At 63.1% G+C, this 17,040-nt stretch overlaps 1 protein-coding gene across 1 annotated transcript in view; it reads left to right on the top strand.

Annotated features, from left to right (window-relative positions):
- Positions 1–17,040, top strand: part of LOC117644002 (RYamide receptor-like) — a 52,739-nt gene that overhangs the window by 12,978 nt on the left and 22,721 nt on the right. The window contains exons 2-3 of the mRNA XM_034383188.1: positions 14,250–14,369; positions 16,190–16,395. Coding sequence (XP_034239079.1) covers positions 14,250–14,369; positions 16,190–16,395 — 326 coding nt within the window. The remainder of the gene's footprint in view (positions 1–14,249; positions 14,370–16,189; positions 16,396–17,040) is intronic.

Below are 17,040 nucleotides of genomic sequence, written 5' to 3'. Positions count from 1 at the left end.
TCGACGGTATTCCTTCGAATTTTAAAATAAAATTAGCGTGCACTCCACGCTCCTAGTCGAAAAATCTCCTCAAACTTCGCCAAACGTTTTTCATTTCATGCGGACAGCTGACAGCGATGTTTCACGGACGGAATAAATAAACATTTTACTCTTTATCTCCACATTCCATCACAGAACAGAACTTAAACCACTTGGTATTCGTCCCGAAACTTCCTTCCATGGCTAAAAGAAGGCAACAAATGAATATAAACTTCGTATTTCAAGCTCTCGCGAGCCAAGGCACCCGGCTGCTGCGGAGCGTCCATCAGGTGTGAGCGCTGTGTCGACCGCTGTCATCGAGCTTCCAAGACTGGCCGCCAGATGTCAGCCACTTTGCTCTGCGGGGCGAATAGCACCCTAAGCAAGGCGAAGCAAGGCATGTGTATCGAGGGATTTAGGCTCGCTCCGGGACAGATGCTTGAGACGAAGGGAAGGGGAAGGGGGGGGGGCGCTGACAAGTGCTGTTCGTTGCGCCGACCCGGCACGGCCCCAGGTGGCACCCCGAGAGACTTACACAAGGTCCCCGCTCGGGGGCGACGGGGGCGGCGGGGGCCTCGGGGTGCACGTGGCGCGCTGGCTTTGTAAAGCCGCACCACAGCTTGGGGAGGACAGCCGGTCCTGGCGACCTGGCGGCCACGCTCACTGAATTCGGACGCACTCGGCGGGAGGGCCGCCGCGCCGGGGATTTTGGGGATTTGAGGAGCGGGGCCAAAAAGGTTTCACTTCACCGCGTCCCGCGTCCGCCAAAGGCTGCCCAAGTCGACCAGACTCGCCAGCAACACGCAGGTCGCGAGAGCCAGCATGACTGTCTAATGGATGCAACGCAGTGGGGGATGCTAATCTGCCAATCAGTCTAATCAGAGCCACTTTGATAAAAACATGTCATAACGCTGGATCCATGTGCATTGGGTCGAAAAAAAGAAGCATCTTTGTTTTTCTACGTCTTTTGCCTACTTCTGCAGGCCTGTAGGGCGATGGTTGTATGATTATTCTCCAAGGGGAAAATGGAGGGGGAGCAGCTGGAATACGGAAGGTGCCACGCCCTTTGGCCCCTTAGCCCTTTGCCTCGGTGTTTTCCATGAGAATTGCTGGGCCGTCTACGACTTGCATCCGACCTTGGGGGCAGGCCTTATGGCGGGGAGGTGAGAGCGAGACACAGGTGGGGTGGCGATGATGGTGTGTCTGTCACGCAACAAGGCCTAGGACGGCCTAGGGCTGTCCTAGGGACCAGCGACAAACAGCATCGACTTTGTATTCAGACGGGAAACAGTCGATTACAGTGCAGCTTAGAGAGAAGACGACGACGCTAGTGACAAAAAAGAAAACTCTGGGCCTCTGGCATTGGGTTTTGTTCGATATATAATAATGAAATAAAAAGGACTTTTGGGAGAAAATGGAGAGTGGAAGTAGAACGCCGTAATACAATTATCATCACCCTGGGCCGAAGGAGACGATATGACGCATTCTGTCTCTGTCACTCCCCGGGCCGCTGGAGATGATATGACGCAATCCGTCTTTGTCACTCCCCTCACATCGGCCACGCCTGACCCGGTCGCAGCCCCGCCCTGTCGTCAATTTGTCGCGCCAACTTTCACCCAATTGACTCTCATTGCTTCGTCGCTCTGTCTCTTTCGCACCGGCTACGCGGCAGAAGATGCGCGACGGCTTTGCGGCAGGCGACGCGCGACAGTGTCGCGGCAGGGGAAGCACGACAGTGTCGCGGCAGGGGAAGCGCGACAGTGACGCGGCGAGGGAAGCGCAACAGTGTCGCGGCAGGGGAAGCGCGACAGTGTCGCGGCAGGGGAAGCGCGACAGTGTCGCGGCGAGGGAAGCGCGACAGTGTCGCGGCAGGGGAAGCGCGACAGTGTCGCGGCAGGGGAAGCGCGACAGTGTCGCGGCAGGGGAAGCGCGACAGTGTCGCGGCAGGCGAAGCGCGACAGTGTCGCGGCGAGGGAAGCGCGACAGTGTCGCGGCAGGGGAAGCGCGACAGTGTCGCGGCAGGGGAAGCGCGACCTTGTCGCGGCGAGGGAAGCGCGACAGTGTCGCGGCAGGCGAAGCGCGACAGTGTCGCGGCGAGGGAAGCGCGACAGTGTCGCGGCGAGGGAAGCGCGACAGTGTCGCGGCAGGGGAAGCGCGACAGTGTCGCGGCAGGCGAAGCGCGACAGTGTCGCGGCAGGGGAAGCGCGACAGTGTCGCGGCAGGGGAAGCGCGACAGTGTCGCGGCAGGGGAAGCGCGACAGTGTCGCGGCAGGCGAAGCGCGACAGTGTCGCGGCGAGGGAAGCGCGACAGTGTCGCGGCGAGGGAAGCGCGACAGTGTCGCGGCGAGGGAAGCGCGACAGTGTCGCGGCGAGAGAAGCGCGACAGTGTCGCGGCAGGGGAAGCGCGACAGTGTCGCGGCAGGGGAAGCGCGACAGTGTCGCGGCAGGCGAAGCGCGACAGTGTCGCGGCAGGGGAAGCGCGACAGTGTCGCGGCAGGCGAAGCGCGACAGTGTCGCGGCAGGCGAAGCGCGACAATGTCGCGGCGAGGGAAGCGCGACAGTGTCGCGGCGAGGGAAGCGCGACAGTGTCGCGGCGAGGGAAGCGCGACAGTGTCGCGGCAGGGGAAGCGCGACAGTGTCGCGGCAGGCGAAGCGCGACAGTGTGGCGGCAGGCGACGCGCGACAGTGTCGCGGCAGGCGAAGCGCGACATTGTCGCGGCAGGCGAAGCGCGACAGTGTCGCGGCGAGGGAAGCGCGACAGTGTCGCGGCAGGGGAAGCGCGACCTTGTCGCGGCAGGGGAAGCGCGACAGTGTCGCGGCAGGCGAAGCGCGACAGTGTCGCGGCAGGGGAAGCGCGACAGTGTCGCAGCAGGGGAAGCGCGACCTTGTCGCGGCGAGGGAAGCGCGACAGTGTCGCGGCAGGCGAAGCGCGACAGTGTCGCGGCGAGGGAAGCGCGACAGTGTCGCGGCGAGGGAAGCGCGACAGTGTCGCGGCGAGGGAAGCGCGACAGTGTTGCGGCAGGCGACGCGCGACAGTGTCGCGGCAGGCGAAGCGCGACAGTGTCGCGGCAGGCGAAGCGCGACAGTGTCGCGGCAGGCGAAGCGCGACAGTGTCGCGGCAGGGGGAAACGCGACAGTGTCGCGGCAGGGGAAGCGCGACCTTGTCGCGGCGAGGGAAGCGCGACAGTGTCGCGGCAGGCGAAGCGCGACAGTGTCGCGGCGAGGGAAGCGCGACAGTGTCGCGGCGAGGGAAGCGCGACAGTGTCGCGGCGAGGGAAGCGCGACAGTGTTGCGGCAGGCGACGCGCGACAGTGTCGCGGCAGGCGAAGCGCGACAGTGTCGCGGCAGGCGAAGCGCGACAGTGTCGCGGCAGGCGAAGCGCGACAGTGTCGCGGCGAGGGAAGCGCGACAGGGTCGCGGCAGGGGAAGCGCGACAGTGTCGCGGCAGGCGAAGCGCGACAGTGTCGCGGCAGGGGAAGCGCGACAGTGTCGCGGCAGGGGAAGCGCGACAGTGTCGCGGCGAGGGAAGCGCGACAGTGTCGCGGCGAGGGAAGCGCGACAGTGTCGCGGCGAGGGAAGCGCGACAGTGTCGCGGCGAGGGAAGCGCGACAGTGTCGCGGCAGGGGAAGCGCGACAGTGTCGCGGCAGGGGAAGCGCGACAGTGTCGCGGCAGGGGAAGCGCGACAGTGTCGCGGCAGGGGAAGCGCGACAGTGTCGCGGCAGGGGAAGCGCGACAGTGTCGCGGCAGGCGAAGCGCGACAGTGTCGCGGCAGGCGAAGCGCGACAGTGTCGCGGCGAGGGAAGCGCGACAGTGTCGCGGCGAGGGAAGCGCGACAGTGTCGCGGCGAGGGAAGCGCGACAGTGTCGCGGCGGGGGAAGCGCGACAGTGTGGCGGCGGGCGAAGCGCGACAGTGTGGCGGCTGGGGAAGCGCGACAGTGTCGCGGCAGGCGAAGCGCGACATTGTCGCGGCAGGCGAAGCGCGACAGTGTCGCGGCGAGGGAAGCGCGACAGTGTCGCGGCAGGGGAAGCGCGACCTTGTCGCGGCAGGGGAAACGCGACAGTGTCGCGGCAGGGGAAGCGCGACAGTGTCGCGGCAGGCGAAGCGCGACAGTGTCGCGGCAGGGGAAGCGCGACAGTGTCGCGGCAGGGGAAGCGCGACCTTGTCGCGGCGAGGGAAGCGCGACAGTGTCGCGGCAGGCGAAGCGCGACAGTGTCGCGGCGAGGGAAGCGCGACAGTGTCGCGGCGAGGGAAGCGCGACAGTGTCGCGGCGAGGGAAGCGCGACAGTGTTGCGGCAGGCGACGCGCGACAGTGTCGCGGCAGGCGAAGCGCGACAGTGTCGCGGCAGGCGAAGCGCGACAGTGTCGCGGCAGGCGAAGCGCGACAGTGTCGCGGCGAGGGAAGCGCGACAGTGTCGCGGCAGGGGAAGCGCGACAGTGTCGCGGCAGGCGAAGCGCGACAGTGTCGCGGCAGGGGAAGCGCGACAGTGTCGCGGCAGGGGAAGCACGACAGTGTCGCGGCAGGGGAAGCGCGACAGTGTCGCGGCGAGGGAAGCGCAACAGTGTCGCGGCAGGGGAAGCGCGACAGTGTCGCGGCAGGGGAAGCGCGACAGTGTCGCGGCAGGGGAAGCGCGACAGTGTCGCGGCGAGGGAAGCGCGTCAGTGTCGCGGCAGGGGAAGCGCGACAGTGTCGCGGCAGGGGAAGCGCGACAGTGTCGCGGCGAGGGAAGCGCGACAGTGTCGCGGCAGGGGAAGCGCGACCTTGTCGCGGCGAGGGAAGCGCGACAGTGTCGCGGCAGGCGAAGCGCGACAGTGTCGCGGCGAGGGAAGCGCGACAGTGTCGCGGCGAGGGAAGCGCGACAGTGTCGCGGCGAGGGAAGCGCGACAGTGTTGCGGCAGGCGACGCGCGACAGTGTCGCGGCAGGCGAAGCGCGACAGTGTCGCGGCAGGCGAAGCGCGACAGTGTCGCGGCAGGCGAAGCGCGACAGTGTCGCGGCGAGGGAAGCGCAACAGTGTCGCGGCAGGGGAAGCGCGACAGTGTCGCGGCAGGCGAAGCGCGACAGTGTCGCGGCAGGGGAAGCGCGACAGTGTCGCGGCAGGGGAAGCGCGACAGTGTCGCGGCAGGCGAAGCGCGACAGTGTCGCGGCGAGGGAAGCGCGACAGTGTCGCGGCGAGGGAAGCGCGACAGTGTCGCGGCGAGGGAAGCGCGACAGTGTCGCGGCGAGGGAAGCGCGACAGTGTCGCGGCAGGGGAAGCGCGACAGTGTCGCGGCAGGCGAAGCGCGACAGTGTCGCGGCAGGGGAAGCGCGACAGTGTCGCGGCAGGGGAAGCGCGACAGTGTCGCGGCAGGCGAAGCGCGACAGTGTCGCGGCAGGCGAAGCGCGACAGTGTCGCGGCGAGGGAAGCGCGACAGTGTCGCGGCGAGGGAAGCGCGACAGTGTCGCGGCGAGGGAAGCGCGCCAGTGTCGCGGCGGGGGAAGCGCGACAGTGTGGGGTAGTTCTTTCTCAAATCGCACGACCCCCGAAATCGATGTCTCGGATTCGGACCAAACTTGGTGGACTCATTGCTTGGGTCACCAAAACCAAGTTTCTGACCCCGAAAAATTTTTTTTTGCTCTAAAAATATTTTTTTCCCCTAAAAGTTTTAAAAAAATGGACCAAAATCGAATTTTCGTCCAATTGACCCTACATTGTGCAAAGTTGTTTTTTCAACGTCTTTTGATCTTATTTTATCCTATTTTATCCTATCCCACTCAGAAATGATTTTTAACACCACTAAAAACCATGAAAACGAAAAAATTTTTAAACGTTTTCTTGAATACCCAAAAATGCATCCAAATTTTTTTCATAAATTTTTTTTTTTTAAAATTCATCTTTTGGTCCTCTAACATGTGTCAAAAATTGGGAGAGTTAAATTTGAATTGCCTTTAAAAAAATTTTTTTTCCCACTTTTTTCAAAGAAAATTTTCACTGAAATGACTAAATTTTATAAAGTTTTCAGCAAGACTATTCAAGTCTCATGGCTCCGGGGTCCTCCTGGATGGGCAGGGATGTTGGAAATGTATTACTGAGTAGATAGTAGCTTCAAGATGTTTATTTTTAATTATTTTAGATGGTTGACAAGCAATACCGGTAAGTTGCCCTAGACTCCGGCCCATAGGCCCCGATCCGACCCCGACCCGGTCCCGATTTGGGCCCCCGCCCCGGGCCCGGACCCGGCCGACCCGGCCCAGCCCCGGGGAAAAGCCCCCGGCCGACACCCGGTCGCCCCATAGGAATCCGGCAAAGCCTTGGCTAAGCCCCGCAGAGTCCGACCGAGCCCGGGCCACGGTGTAAGAGTGCACCAACCGAAGAGTGGTCTCCCTACACCGTAAGTCCGGACTGGGGGGGGTTCCGCCGGCACAGTGTAGGTAGACCACTCTTCGGGTGGTGCACTCTTACACCGTGGCCGGATTTGGGCCGGTCGGTTTGACTCTCCCGGGGGCTTGGCCAAGGCTTTGCCGGATTCCTATGGGGCGACCGGTGTCGGCCGGCCCGGCCGCTTGGCCGGGTCTGACCCGGGGTCTCGGCCGGGTTTTTCCCGGGGTCGGGGCCCGGGTCTCGGCCGGTCCGGGCCGGGTGGGGGCCCAAAGTCGGGCCCGGGGTCGGGGTCGGATCGGGGCCTAGGGGCCCGGGAGTCTAGGGCAACTTCCCGGGTATTGCTTGTCAACCATCTAAAATAATTAAAAAAAAACATCTTGAAGCTCCCATCTACTCAGTAATACATTTCCAACATCCCTGCCCATCCAGGAGGACCCGGGGCCATGAGACTTGAATAGTCTTGCTGAAAATTTGATAAATTGAGTCATTTCAGTGAAAATTTTCTTTGAAAAAAATGGAAAAAATTATTTTAAAGGGAATTCAAATTTAACCTCCCAAATTTTTTTACACATGTTAGAGGACCAAAAGATGAATTTAAAAAAAATTTTCATGAAAAAATTTGGATGCATTTTTTGGGTATTCAAGAAAACGTTAAAATTTTGTCGTTTTTTATGGTTTTAGTGGTGTTAAAAATCATTTCTGAGTGGGATAGGATAAATAGGATAAAAAAAGATCAAAAAACGTTGAAAAAACAACTTTGCACAATGTAGGGGCAATTGACGAAAATTCGATTTTTGGTCCATTTTTTAACACTTTTAGGGGAAAAAAAATTTTTAGAGCAAAAAAAATTTTTTGGGTCAGAAAATTTGGTTTTTGGGGACCCAAGCAATGAGTCCACCAAATTTGGTCCGAATCCGAGACATCGATTTCGGGGGTCGTGCGATTTGAGAAAGAACTACCCTGTGGCGGCGAGGGAAGCGCGACAGTGTCGCGGCAGGCGACGCGCGACAGTGTCGCGGCAGGCGAAGCGCGACATTGTCGCGGCAGGCGAAGCGCGACAGTGTCGCGGCGAGGGGAAACGCGACAGTGTCGCGGCAGGGGGAAACGCGACAGTGTCGCGGCAGGGGAAGCGCGACAGTGTCGCGGCAGGGGAAACGCGACAGTGTCGCGGCGAGGGAACGCGACAGTGTCGCGGCGGGGAAGCGCGACAGTGTCGCGGCAGGGGAAGCGCGACAGTGTCGCGGCAGGGGAAGCGCGACAGTGTCGCGGCAGGCGAAGCGCGACAGTGTCGCGGCGAGGGAAGCGCGACAGTGTCGCGGCAGGGGAAGCTCGACATTGTCGCGCGAGGGAAGCGCGACAGTGTCGCGGCAGGGGAAGCGCGACAGTGTCGCGGCAGGGGAAGCGCGACAGTGTCGCAGAAGGGGAAGCGCGACAGTGTCGCAGAAGGGGAAGCGCGACAGTGTCGCGGCAGGCGAAGCGCGACAGTGTCGCGGCAGGCGAAGCGCGACAGTGTCGCGGCGAGGGAAGCGCGACAGTGTCGCGGCGAGGAAGCGCGACAGTGTCGCGGCAGGGGAAGCGCGACAGTGTCGCGGCAGGCGAAGCGCGACAGTGTGGCGGCAGGCGACGCGCGACAGTGTCGCGGCAGGCGAAGCGCGACAGTGTCGCGGCAGGCGAAGCGCGACAGTGTCGCGGCGAGGGAAGCGCGACAGTGTCGCGGCGAGGGAAGCGCGACAGTGTCGCGGCGAGGGAAGCGCGACAGTGTTGCGGCAGGCGACGCGCGACAGTGTCGCGGCAGGCGAAGCGCGACAGTGTCGCGGCAGGCGAAGCGCGACAGTGTCGCGGCGAGGGAAGCGCGACAGTGTCGCGGCAGGGGAAGCGCGACAGTGTCGCGGCAGGCGAAGCGCGACAGTGTCGCGGCAGGGGAAGCGCGACAGTGTCGCGGCAGGGGAAGCGCGACAGTGTCGCGGCGAGGGAAGCGCGACAGTGTCGCGGCAGGCGACGCGCGACAGTGTCGCGGCAGGCGAAGCGCGACAGTGTCGCGGCAGGCGAAGCGCGACAGTGTCGCGGCAGGCGAAGCGCGACAGTGTCGCGGCAGGCGAAGCGCGACAGTGTCGCGGCAGGCGACGCGCGACAGTGTCGCGGCAGGCGAAGCGCGACAGTGTCGCGGCAGGCGAAGCGCGACAGTGTCGCGGCGAGGGAAGCGCGACAGTGTCGCGGCGAGGGAAGCGCGACAGTGTCGCGGCGAGGGAAGCGCGACAGTGTTGCGGCAGGCGACGCGCGACAGTGTCGCGGCAGGCGAAGCGCGACAGTGTCGCGGCAGGCGAAGCGCGACAGTGTCGCGGCGAGGGAAGCGCGACAGTGTCGCGGCAGGGGAAGCGCGACAGTGTCGCGGCAGGCGAAGCGCGACAGTGTCGCGGCAGGGAAGCGCGACAGTGTCGCGGCAGGGGAAGCGCGACAGTGTCGCGGCGAGGGAAGCGCGACAGTGTCGCGGCAGGCGACGCGCGACAGTGTCGCGGCAGGCGAAGCGCGACAGTGTCGCGGCAGGCGAAGCGCGACAGTGTCGCGGCAGGCGAAGCGCGACAGTGTCGCGGCAGGCGAAGCGCGACAGTGTCGCGGCAGGGGAAGCGCGACAGTGTCGCGGCGAGGGAAGCGCGGCAGTGTCGCGGCGAGGGAAGCGCGACAGTGTCGCGGCAGGGGAAGCGCGACAGTGTCGCGGCAGGGGAAGCGCGACAGTGTCGCGGCAGGGGAAGCGCGACAGTGTCGCGGCAGGCGAAGCGCGACAGTGTCGCGGCGAGGGAAGCGCGACAGTGTCGCGGCGAGGGAAGCGCGACAGTGTCGCTGCGAGGGAAGCGCGACAGTGTCGCGGCGAGGGAAGCGCGACAGTGTCGCGGCAGGGGAAGCGCGACAGTGTCGCGGCAGGGGAAGCGCGACAGTGTCGCGGCAGGGGAAGCGCGACAGTGTCGCGGCGAGGGAAGCGCGACAGTGTCGCGGCAGGCGAAGCGCGACAGTGTCGCGGCAGGCGAAGCGCGACAGTGTCGCGGCAGGGGAAGCACGACAGTGTCGCGGCAGGGGAAGCGCGACAGTGTCGCGGCGAGGGAAGCGCGACAGTGTCGCGGCGAGGGAAGCGCGACAGTGTCGCGGCGAGGGAAGCGCGACAGTGTCGCGGCAGGGAAGCGCGACAGTGTCGCGGCAGGGGAAGCGCGACAGTGTCGCGGCAGGGGAAGCGCGACAGTGTCGCGGCAGGGGAAGCGCGACAGTGTCGCGGCAGGGGAAGCGCGACAGTGTCGCGGCAGGGGAAGCGCGACAGTGTCGCGGCAGGCGAAGCGCGACAGTGTCGCGGCGAGGGAAGCGCGACAGTGTCGCGGCAGGGGAAGCGCGACAGTGTCGCGGCAGGCGAAGCGCGACAGTGTCGCGGCAGGGGAAGCGCGACAGTGTCGCGGCAGGGGAAGCGCGACAGTGTCGCGGCAGGCGAAGCGCGACAGTGTCGCGGCGAGGGAAGCGCGACAGTGTCGCGGCGAGGGAAGCGCGACAGTGTCGCGGCGAGGGAAGCGCGACAGTTTCGCGGCGAGGGAAGCGCGACAGTGTCGCGGCAGGGAAGCGCGACAGTGTCGCGGCAGGGGAAGCAAGACAGTGTCGCGGCAGGGAAGCGCGACAGTGTCGGGCAGGGGAAGCGCGACAGTGTCGCCGCAGGGGAAGCGCGACAGTGTCGCGGCAGGCGAAGCGCGACAGTGTCGCGGCGAGGGAAGCGCGACAGTGTCGCGGCAGGGGAAGCGCGACAGTGTCGCGGCAGGCGAAGCGCGACAGTGTCGCGGCGAGGGAAGCGCGACAGTGTCGCGGCGAGGGAAGCGCGACAGTGTCGCTGCGAGGGAAGCGCGACAGTGTCGCGGCGAGGGAAGCGCGACAGTGTCGCGGCAGGGGAAGCGCGACAGTGTCGCGGCAGGGGAAGCGCGACAGTGTCGCGGCAGGGGAAGCGCGACAGTGTCGCGGCAGGGGAAGCGCGACAGTGTCGCGGCAGGGGAAGCGCGACAGTGTCGCGGCAGGGGAAGCGCGACAGTGCCGCGGCAGGCGAAGCGCGACAGTGTCGCGGCGAGGGAAGCGCGACAGTGTCGCGGCAGGGGAAGCGCGACAGTGTCGCGGCAGGCGAAGCGCGACAGTGTCGCGGCAGGGGAAGCGCGACAGTGTCGCGGCAGGGGAAGCGCGACAGTGTCGCGGCAGGCGAAGCGCGACATGGTCGCGGCGAGGGAAGCGCGACAGTGTCGCGGCGAGGGAAGCGCGACAGTGTCGCGGCGAGGGAAGCGCGACAGTGTCGCGGCGAGGGAAGCGCGACAGTGTCGCGGCAGGGGAAGCGCGACAGTGTCGCGGCAGGGGAAGCGCGACAGTGTCGCGGCAGGGAAGCGCGACAGTGTCGCCGCAGGGGAAGCGCGACAGTGTCGCGGCAGGCGAAGCGCGACAGTGTCGCGGCAGGCGAAGCGCGACAGTGTCGCGGCGAGGGAAGCGCGACAGTGTCGCGGCGAGGGAAGCGCGACAGTGTCGCGGCGAGGGAAGCGCGACAGTGTCGCGGCAGGGAAGCGCGACAGTGTCGCGGCAGGGGAAGCGCGACAGTGTCGCCGCAGGGGAAGCGCGACAGTGTCGCGGCAGGCGAAGCGCGACAGTGTCGCGGCAGGGGAAGCGCGACAGTGTCGCGGCAGGGGAAGCACGACAGTGTCGCGGCAGGGGAAGCGCGACAGTGTCGCGGCGAGGGAAGCGCAACAAGGTCGCGGCAGGGAAAGCGCGACAGTGTCGCGGCAGGGGAAGCGCGACAGTGTCGCGGCAGGGGAAGCGCGACAGTGTCGCGGCGAGGGAAGCGCGACAGTGTCGCGGCAGGGGAAGCGCGACAGTGTCGCGGCAGGGGAAGCGCGACAGTGTCGCGGCAGGGGAAGCGCGACAGTGTCGCGGCAGGCGAAGCGCGACAGTGTCGCGGCGAGGGAAGCGCGACAGTGTCGCGGCGAGGGAAGCGCGACAGTGTCGCGGCGAGGGAAGCGCGACAGTGTCGCGGCGAGGGAAGCGCGACAGTGTCGCGGCAGGGGAAGCGCGACAGTGTCGCGGCAGGGGAAGCGCGACAGTGTCGCGGCAGGGAAGCGCGACAGTGTCGCAGCAGGGGAAGCGCGACAGTGTCGCGGCAGGCGAAGCGCGACAGTGTCGCGGCAGGCGAAGCGCGACAGTGTCGCGGCGAGGGAAGCGCGACAGTGTCGCGGCAGGGGAAGCGCGACAGTGTCGCGGCGAGGGAAGCGCGACAGTGTCGCGGCAGGGGAAGCGCGACAGTGTCGCGGCAGGCGAAGCGCGACAGTGTCGCGGCGAGGGAAGCGCGACAGTGTCGCGGCAGGGGAGGCGCGACATTGTCGCGGCAGGGGAAGCGCGACAGTGTCGCGGCAGGCGAAGCGCGACAGTGTCGCGGCGAGGGAAGCGCGACAGTGTCGCGGCGAGGGAAGCGCGACAGTGTCGCGGCGAGGGAAGCGCGACAGTGTCGCGGCAGGCGAAGCGCGACAGTGTCGCGGCAGTGTCGCAGCAGGGGAAGCGCGTTCTGCTAAAGTGATGGCGAATCTCTGCCAAATGGAATCCCAGCTTAGGCTGCCTGGATTCGGATTCATAACTGGGTCCGTCCAATCCAGTGCCTTTTTGCTCCTCCCCGCTGCCGTCGCCTTGGCCAACTCTAATCAGAGGGGAGGGGGAGGGGGCGGGGAGAGGGCGCGTGACCAGAGAGAAGTTTGATTACTCCGGGGCGGCCACTACACCGTCTATGCGGCGCAGCATCCAGCACAGCAAAAAAATGGACTCTAACACTCTCGTCGCCATACATGCATGCGTTTTTACCGTGTGGTTAGCTCGGGAGTCTTCAATCTCACACTGCGGTAGCTGCAGCGTTTGCCAGTGAGTCACAGAGAAGCACTCCCGTCTTTTATTGAGGAGTGCCGTGGCCGTGGCGTGGCCGCGGACGGCTGCCTCCGAACACAGCCACTCTGTCTCTCTCGCACTCGCGGGGCATCCCGTAGGGGTGCGAGAGAGACAGACGGACGCAGCCTGCCGGCCCGGGCAGTGACTGATGGCTGACCTAAAACCCAGCGGCAGCTCCAAGTATTATGCGTCCGATTTGAGGGGGCAGGGCGGGCAGGGCGGCAGGCAGGTGGAGGGGCTCGCGTTCGGCTTCTGCAATTAGCCTTGCCCCATTAGGTTAATCTTTTCGGGTCAAACTTTCACCCGGCGCCCTTTGCACAGCGTCACACCGAGTACCACTCAGAAATAGATCCCTGCCGTGCAGACTGTGGGCATGCCGCAATCGGGCGGCCCATCACTGGGCGGCGTGGGTTGAGCAAGCCGATGCAGAACCAGAGCACCTTTGTGTGGACAGACGAACCCAGCCCCGGGTCACGCAACTCCTCCCCCACCCCCTGGTGCCCCTTGGCGCCCCTGGAGTGCGGCCAACGACGCGGCGCCACGCGAACCGCGTCGCTCTGTCTCTCTCGCACCTTAACGGAACGCCCCGTGAGTGCGAGAGAGACAGAGCGACGAAAACGACTTTAGCCACGCCTCCGCGCCAACGAGTTGCCACACCAGTGCGGCGGCGCGGCTTCGACGAGGCGGCAAATTGTTTCAAGTTTTCGCCGTTTTTGTTGAATCTTCTGCTGGAATTTCCGGCCGGCCGTTTATCAACACACGGCCGGCTGACACAGACGGATCGCGCAGTCCCCGCATGCTGGCGAATTAATTAAACTCGTAACAGTCTTCTTTGCTCTGCGGCGCTCTGCGGCGCTCTGCGGCGCAGGCTGTGTGCGGCTGTGCTGGGCTGTGCGGCCAGCGGCTGGTGATGCATTGCCGCCACCCGGTCCGTCCCATCCCAGTGCGTGGCACTGCGTGCCGAATGCCTCCAGTGGGCGCGGCTGTGGGCTCAGTTGTGGGTGTGCGCACTGTTGGAAATGGTTTTGAAAACCCTGAGGGTCGCTTGAGGATCAAGAGCGTGGGAATTCGTGCCAGAGGACTGACATCTGGGACGGCGTAGTTGGACGTAGCCTTGGCCAAAAAGTGCGTTTGACGATCCTTCAACGTGCACAGAGACCCTCTAGTCGCAGCTTGAGGGGCTGGCCCCTTTAATGCGTTTAAGCACACCTCTTGGCGGTGCCGTGGCGCGGTTCGCCTTGCCATTAATAAAGCAAAGCGGGGCGGGGCGTTCGAGGCGCTCAAAGCCTCCAGCCTCTTTCTAATCAGTGCAGCGGCAAAAGTGGGGCGGTGCGGAGGTATCGCCTTCCCGAGATAGAAAGAAAGATGAATTCGAAACTGTCGGTTGCCACGCCGAGGCCGAGACTGAAGCCCGTGCTGGGTCTGAAGGCCGATTGGGAAGGGCTTTCAAGCTTTCAGCTAATGGACCACAGCCCACAGCCCGACCCCCAACGGCGAGCGGCCTCGCTCCGAACAAGGTCGCTCTGTCTCTCTCGCCGCCGCGGGCCGCCACACGCGTGCGAGAGAGACGGCGAGACGAAAACACCTTCCGGACGCTGCCGGCAGGCCTGGTATCACGGTCCATCGGCCCGCCGGCGGGCTTGGTTACAGCCCGACTCTTCACAGATTAGACCAATTTGACCGAGGACACCGCAGAGATTGCCTTTATTTAACAAGCTGGTGGCCCGCTGAAATTCAACCGCCAGGCACAGCGTTTGTCATTGTAGCGCTGATTGGTTCAACTCCAACGAGAAGGCGAAAAAGGAAACGAAACAAAGCAGATCGGAGTATCACGCGTTCCCTTTCCTTGCTCTGTTTGCGCACGTTTGTGTGTGTGCGCGACCGGCCAACACACCCCGCTCGCTTAAATTAATTCGTTTTTATTCTCTCTCGCATTCGCAGGATTGGCGGGCCACATGGACCCGGGCTTGTTCGAGGCCGGTAACTGCACCGCCTGGAACTTCGACGCCGGAACCAACTCACCGTATAATTGTTCTTTCCGGAACTTCACCGGCGCTGAAGGTGAGCAAGTTTTCATTTCCGGGTTGTGGGCAGTGGATATCTTCAGGTGCACTGCTGAAACAATCTCCTTAAAAAGTACCCAACGAATTTTGGAAAGGTGTTTGGAAAATTCCATCCAGGACAGTACCCTTGACCTTTTTGGTCTTCGAGTTTATGGCCCTAATCAATGGCTTCAACCTTAGACCAAAATTAAGTGACAATATTCTGAAGTTTCTAACAGAGCGGAAAGGGCGCATTCATTTTTACCGCAGACCTTTTGTGACTTTTCAAATTATTTTAGCAGCGTCGAGAGCAAGCAAATTGGGATCTCCCCCTGCCTAACAGCCCTGCCAGTCGTTCGCCCCCTCCCCTCCCCCCCCCCTCGCTGATAGCCAGACCGCGCTCGAGACACGGAGGGACTTCTACGCCCCCAACCTGGTCTGGAGAGCCTGCGGGCGTTCGCGCTGTGACAAAAATATGCACGCCGTTACAACGGAAAGGTTGGCCGCTGCAGGTGAAAAATGAGTCTCCTTAACGGCGCGGCGTTTTTCACCGCCTTTCCGCGCGACAGGTGGAAGGGGGGGGGAGCGTTACGTCCTCAGATGGGACCATGGCATGTGACCTGAAGCAACATCCATCCTCATACGGGGGCCTCAAGTATAGACACGTCAGTGTGGCACAGCTGCCACGGCAACTCTGCCTCCATACCCCCCCTCCAAAAAAAGACTGATATGAGCTTTTATTTTGATGTAACTTTTTTTTTAGGTCATTGGGCCTGCCCCCCTCTCACTCGCGCTGCCGCCAATTTGACACTAATAGGCTGCTGCTTTTCCCCGTCCAAACGAGAGTGGCACGGCGACGAAACGGGAAACCCCAGCCGGGCGAGCCTCTTTTGGCTGATCGTTACTATTGCGCAATAAGGCGGACGAGCTCCGGGAGGCGTCAAAGCACTTCAAGGCGCAGTCTTTTGTTTGTCGAGTGCTCGCGCTCCAAGCACGCATGGCAGGGACTGAAGCAAAAAACGGCTTTATCGGGCCCCGCTTTGGCCTCCTTCGCCATGAGGGGACTTTTTTTTGCAATCGCCTCGATTTTATAGCTAGCCAGTTTTAAACTCCGTAGTGCAATTGATAAAAACCTGACCTGGTAAACAGGTACTATGATATTTTGGTGGTGGGAAGTAACTTGTTATTGCCCGGGAGACCTCAAATCCTCGCTCACGGCGCGCCTAGAGGCCTTTGTTTTAGAGTGCGCTGCCCGCAGCGCGCGCTGGAGTGCTGCAGAGTGCCACAGCGCGTCGCCAAGGATCGTGTTCATTAAGGCAGGCCATCATTATGGCTGCAGCGTCGCCTCGTTGCCGTGGCAGCAGCCTGCAGCCCGGCCTGCAGCCTGCTAGGGCACCGGTAAAGCCGGTAATGAGCTGCAAGGAAGCGAGGATGGATTGTCCTTTCCTTGTCCACGTCACCCTGGTACGCATTGAGGTAGCGATCTATGCCACACTGCGCCCCTCTGACCATTGCGTGCGTTGACGGGCGCGGCCCGCGGCAGAAGCCCCCATTTCGCTCCCCTTCCTTCTCCCGCTGCAACGCTTCCCAGGACGCAGGAATGCCGAAAGCGTATTTATCTTCCGTTACCAGAAAGAACGCGGTGGTGCGACAGCGCGGCAGGAGGACATATCATGCCACCGTTTCGGATAATGAGCCAGGCGGCGCATTTTCCTCTTGGAGTGCTCGTTAGTGGGCCCCGGCGCACCAAAGGACTTGACGCGATTTTCCCCGAAGAAATGCTTGAGTAGCTTTCCGATTGCGCTTGTCGCGAAAGCTAACGAGGTCTTGGCCTTCCAGAGGAGGAGCTCTACGACGTGCCCGTCGGCGTCATCGTGCTGCTCTCCGTCTTCTACGGCACCATCTCGGCCGTGGCCGTGGTGGGCAACTCCATCGTCATCTGGATCGTGGCCACCAGCCGCAGCATGCAGAACGTCACCAACTACTACATCGCCAACCTGGCGCTGGCGGACATCGTCATCGGCCTCTTCGCCATCCCGTTCCAGGTAAGCAGCTCTGTCGTTCATAGGGCGTTCCGTGTAGGAACGAGAGAGACACAGCCACGAAAGCGACTATCGGAATCAGTTTGCAGGTCAAGAACAATGACACTGTCAGGGACCGTAGTTCGACTCGCCCCTGCTCCTTCTCCAGCCCCTCCTGCAGGCCCCCCTTTTTCCGCCTACGGCGCCGCCATCCAATTCTCGCTGCTTATTGCGAAGGACTGCCGGCACAAAATAAGCTGCGTTTTATTTCTGATGGTGTGCTGGACGTGCCGGCTAGGCCGTCGGGCTGCCAGTCCGGCTTACAGCCCCACCCCTCCCCCTCCCACGCGGGGGGCGCGGCTGGCCGGTGGCACCCCCTAGCGCCGCTGGATTTCGGGACGTTTTAAGAACCACCACTGTAAAAAGTTGGCAATGAAACCTTGTGGGGGAAACTTGGTGCGCGCCTTGCAGTGGCGCGGGGCTGGCCCGGGCTGGCTGGCTCGGGGACTGGCAGAAAATGAGGCGGCACCGTTTTTTGTTCCATTTTCGCGAGCCAACGCGTCGCCCCGGGTCCCGTTGTGCGCCGAGGCTAACTGCTCTGTGTTCATCTACAGCCACCGCCTGCGGCCTGATTTTTTCAGTGACGCCAGACGGTCAATTCAGTGGGCG

The sequence above is a fragment of the Thrips palmi genome, unplaced genomic scaffold (genome assembly GCF_012932325.1).
Source record: "Thrips palmi isolate BJ-2018 unplaced genomic scaffold, TpBJ-2018v1 HiC_scaffold_17, whole genome shotgun sequence".
Taxonomy (NCBI): Eukaryota; Metazoa; Arthropoda; class Insecta; order Thysanoptera; family Thripidae; genus Thrips; species Thrips palmi.
This window is presented reverse-complemented; position numbering and strand designations above follow the sequence as displayed.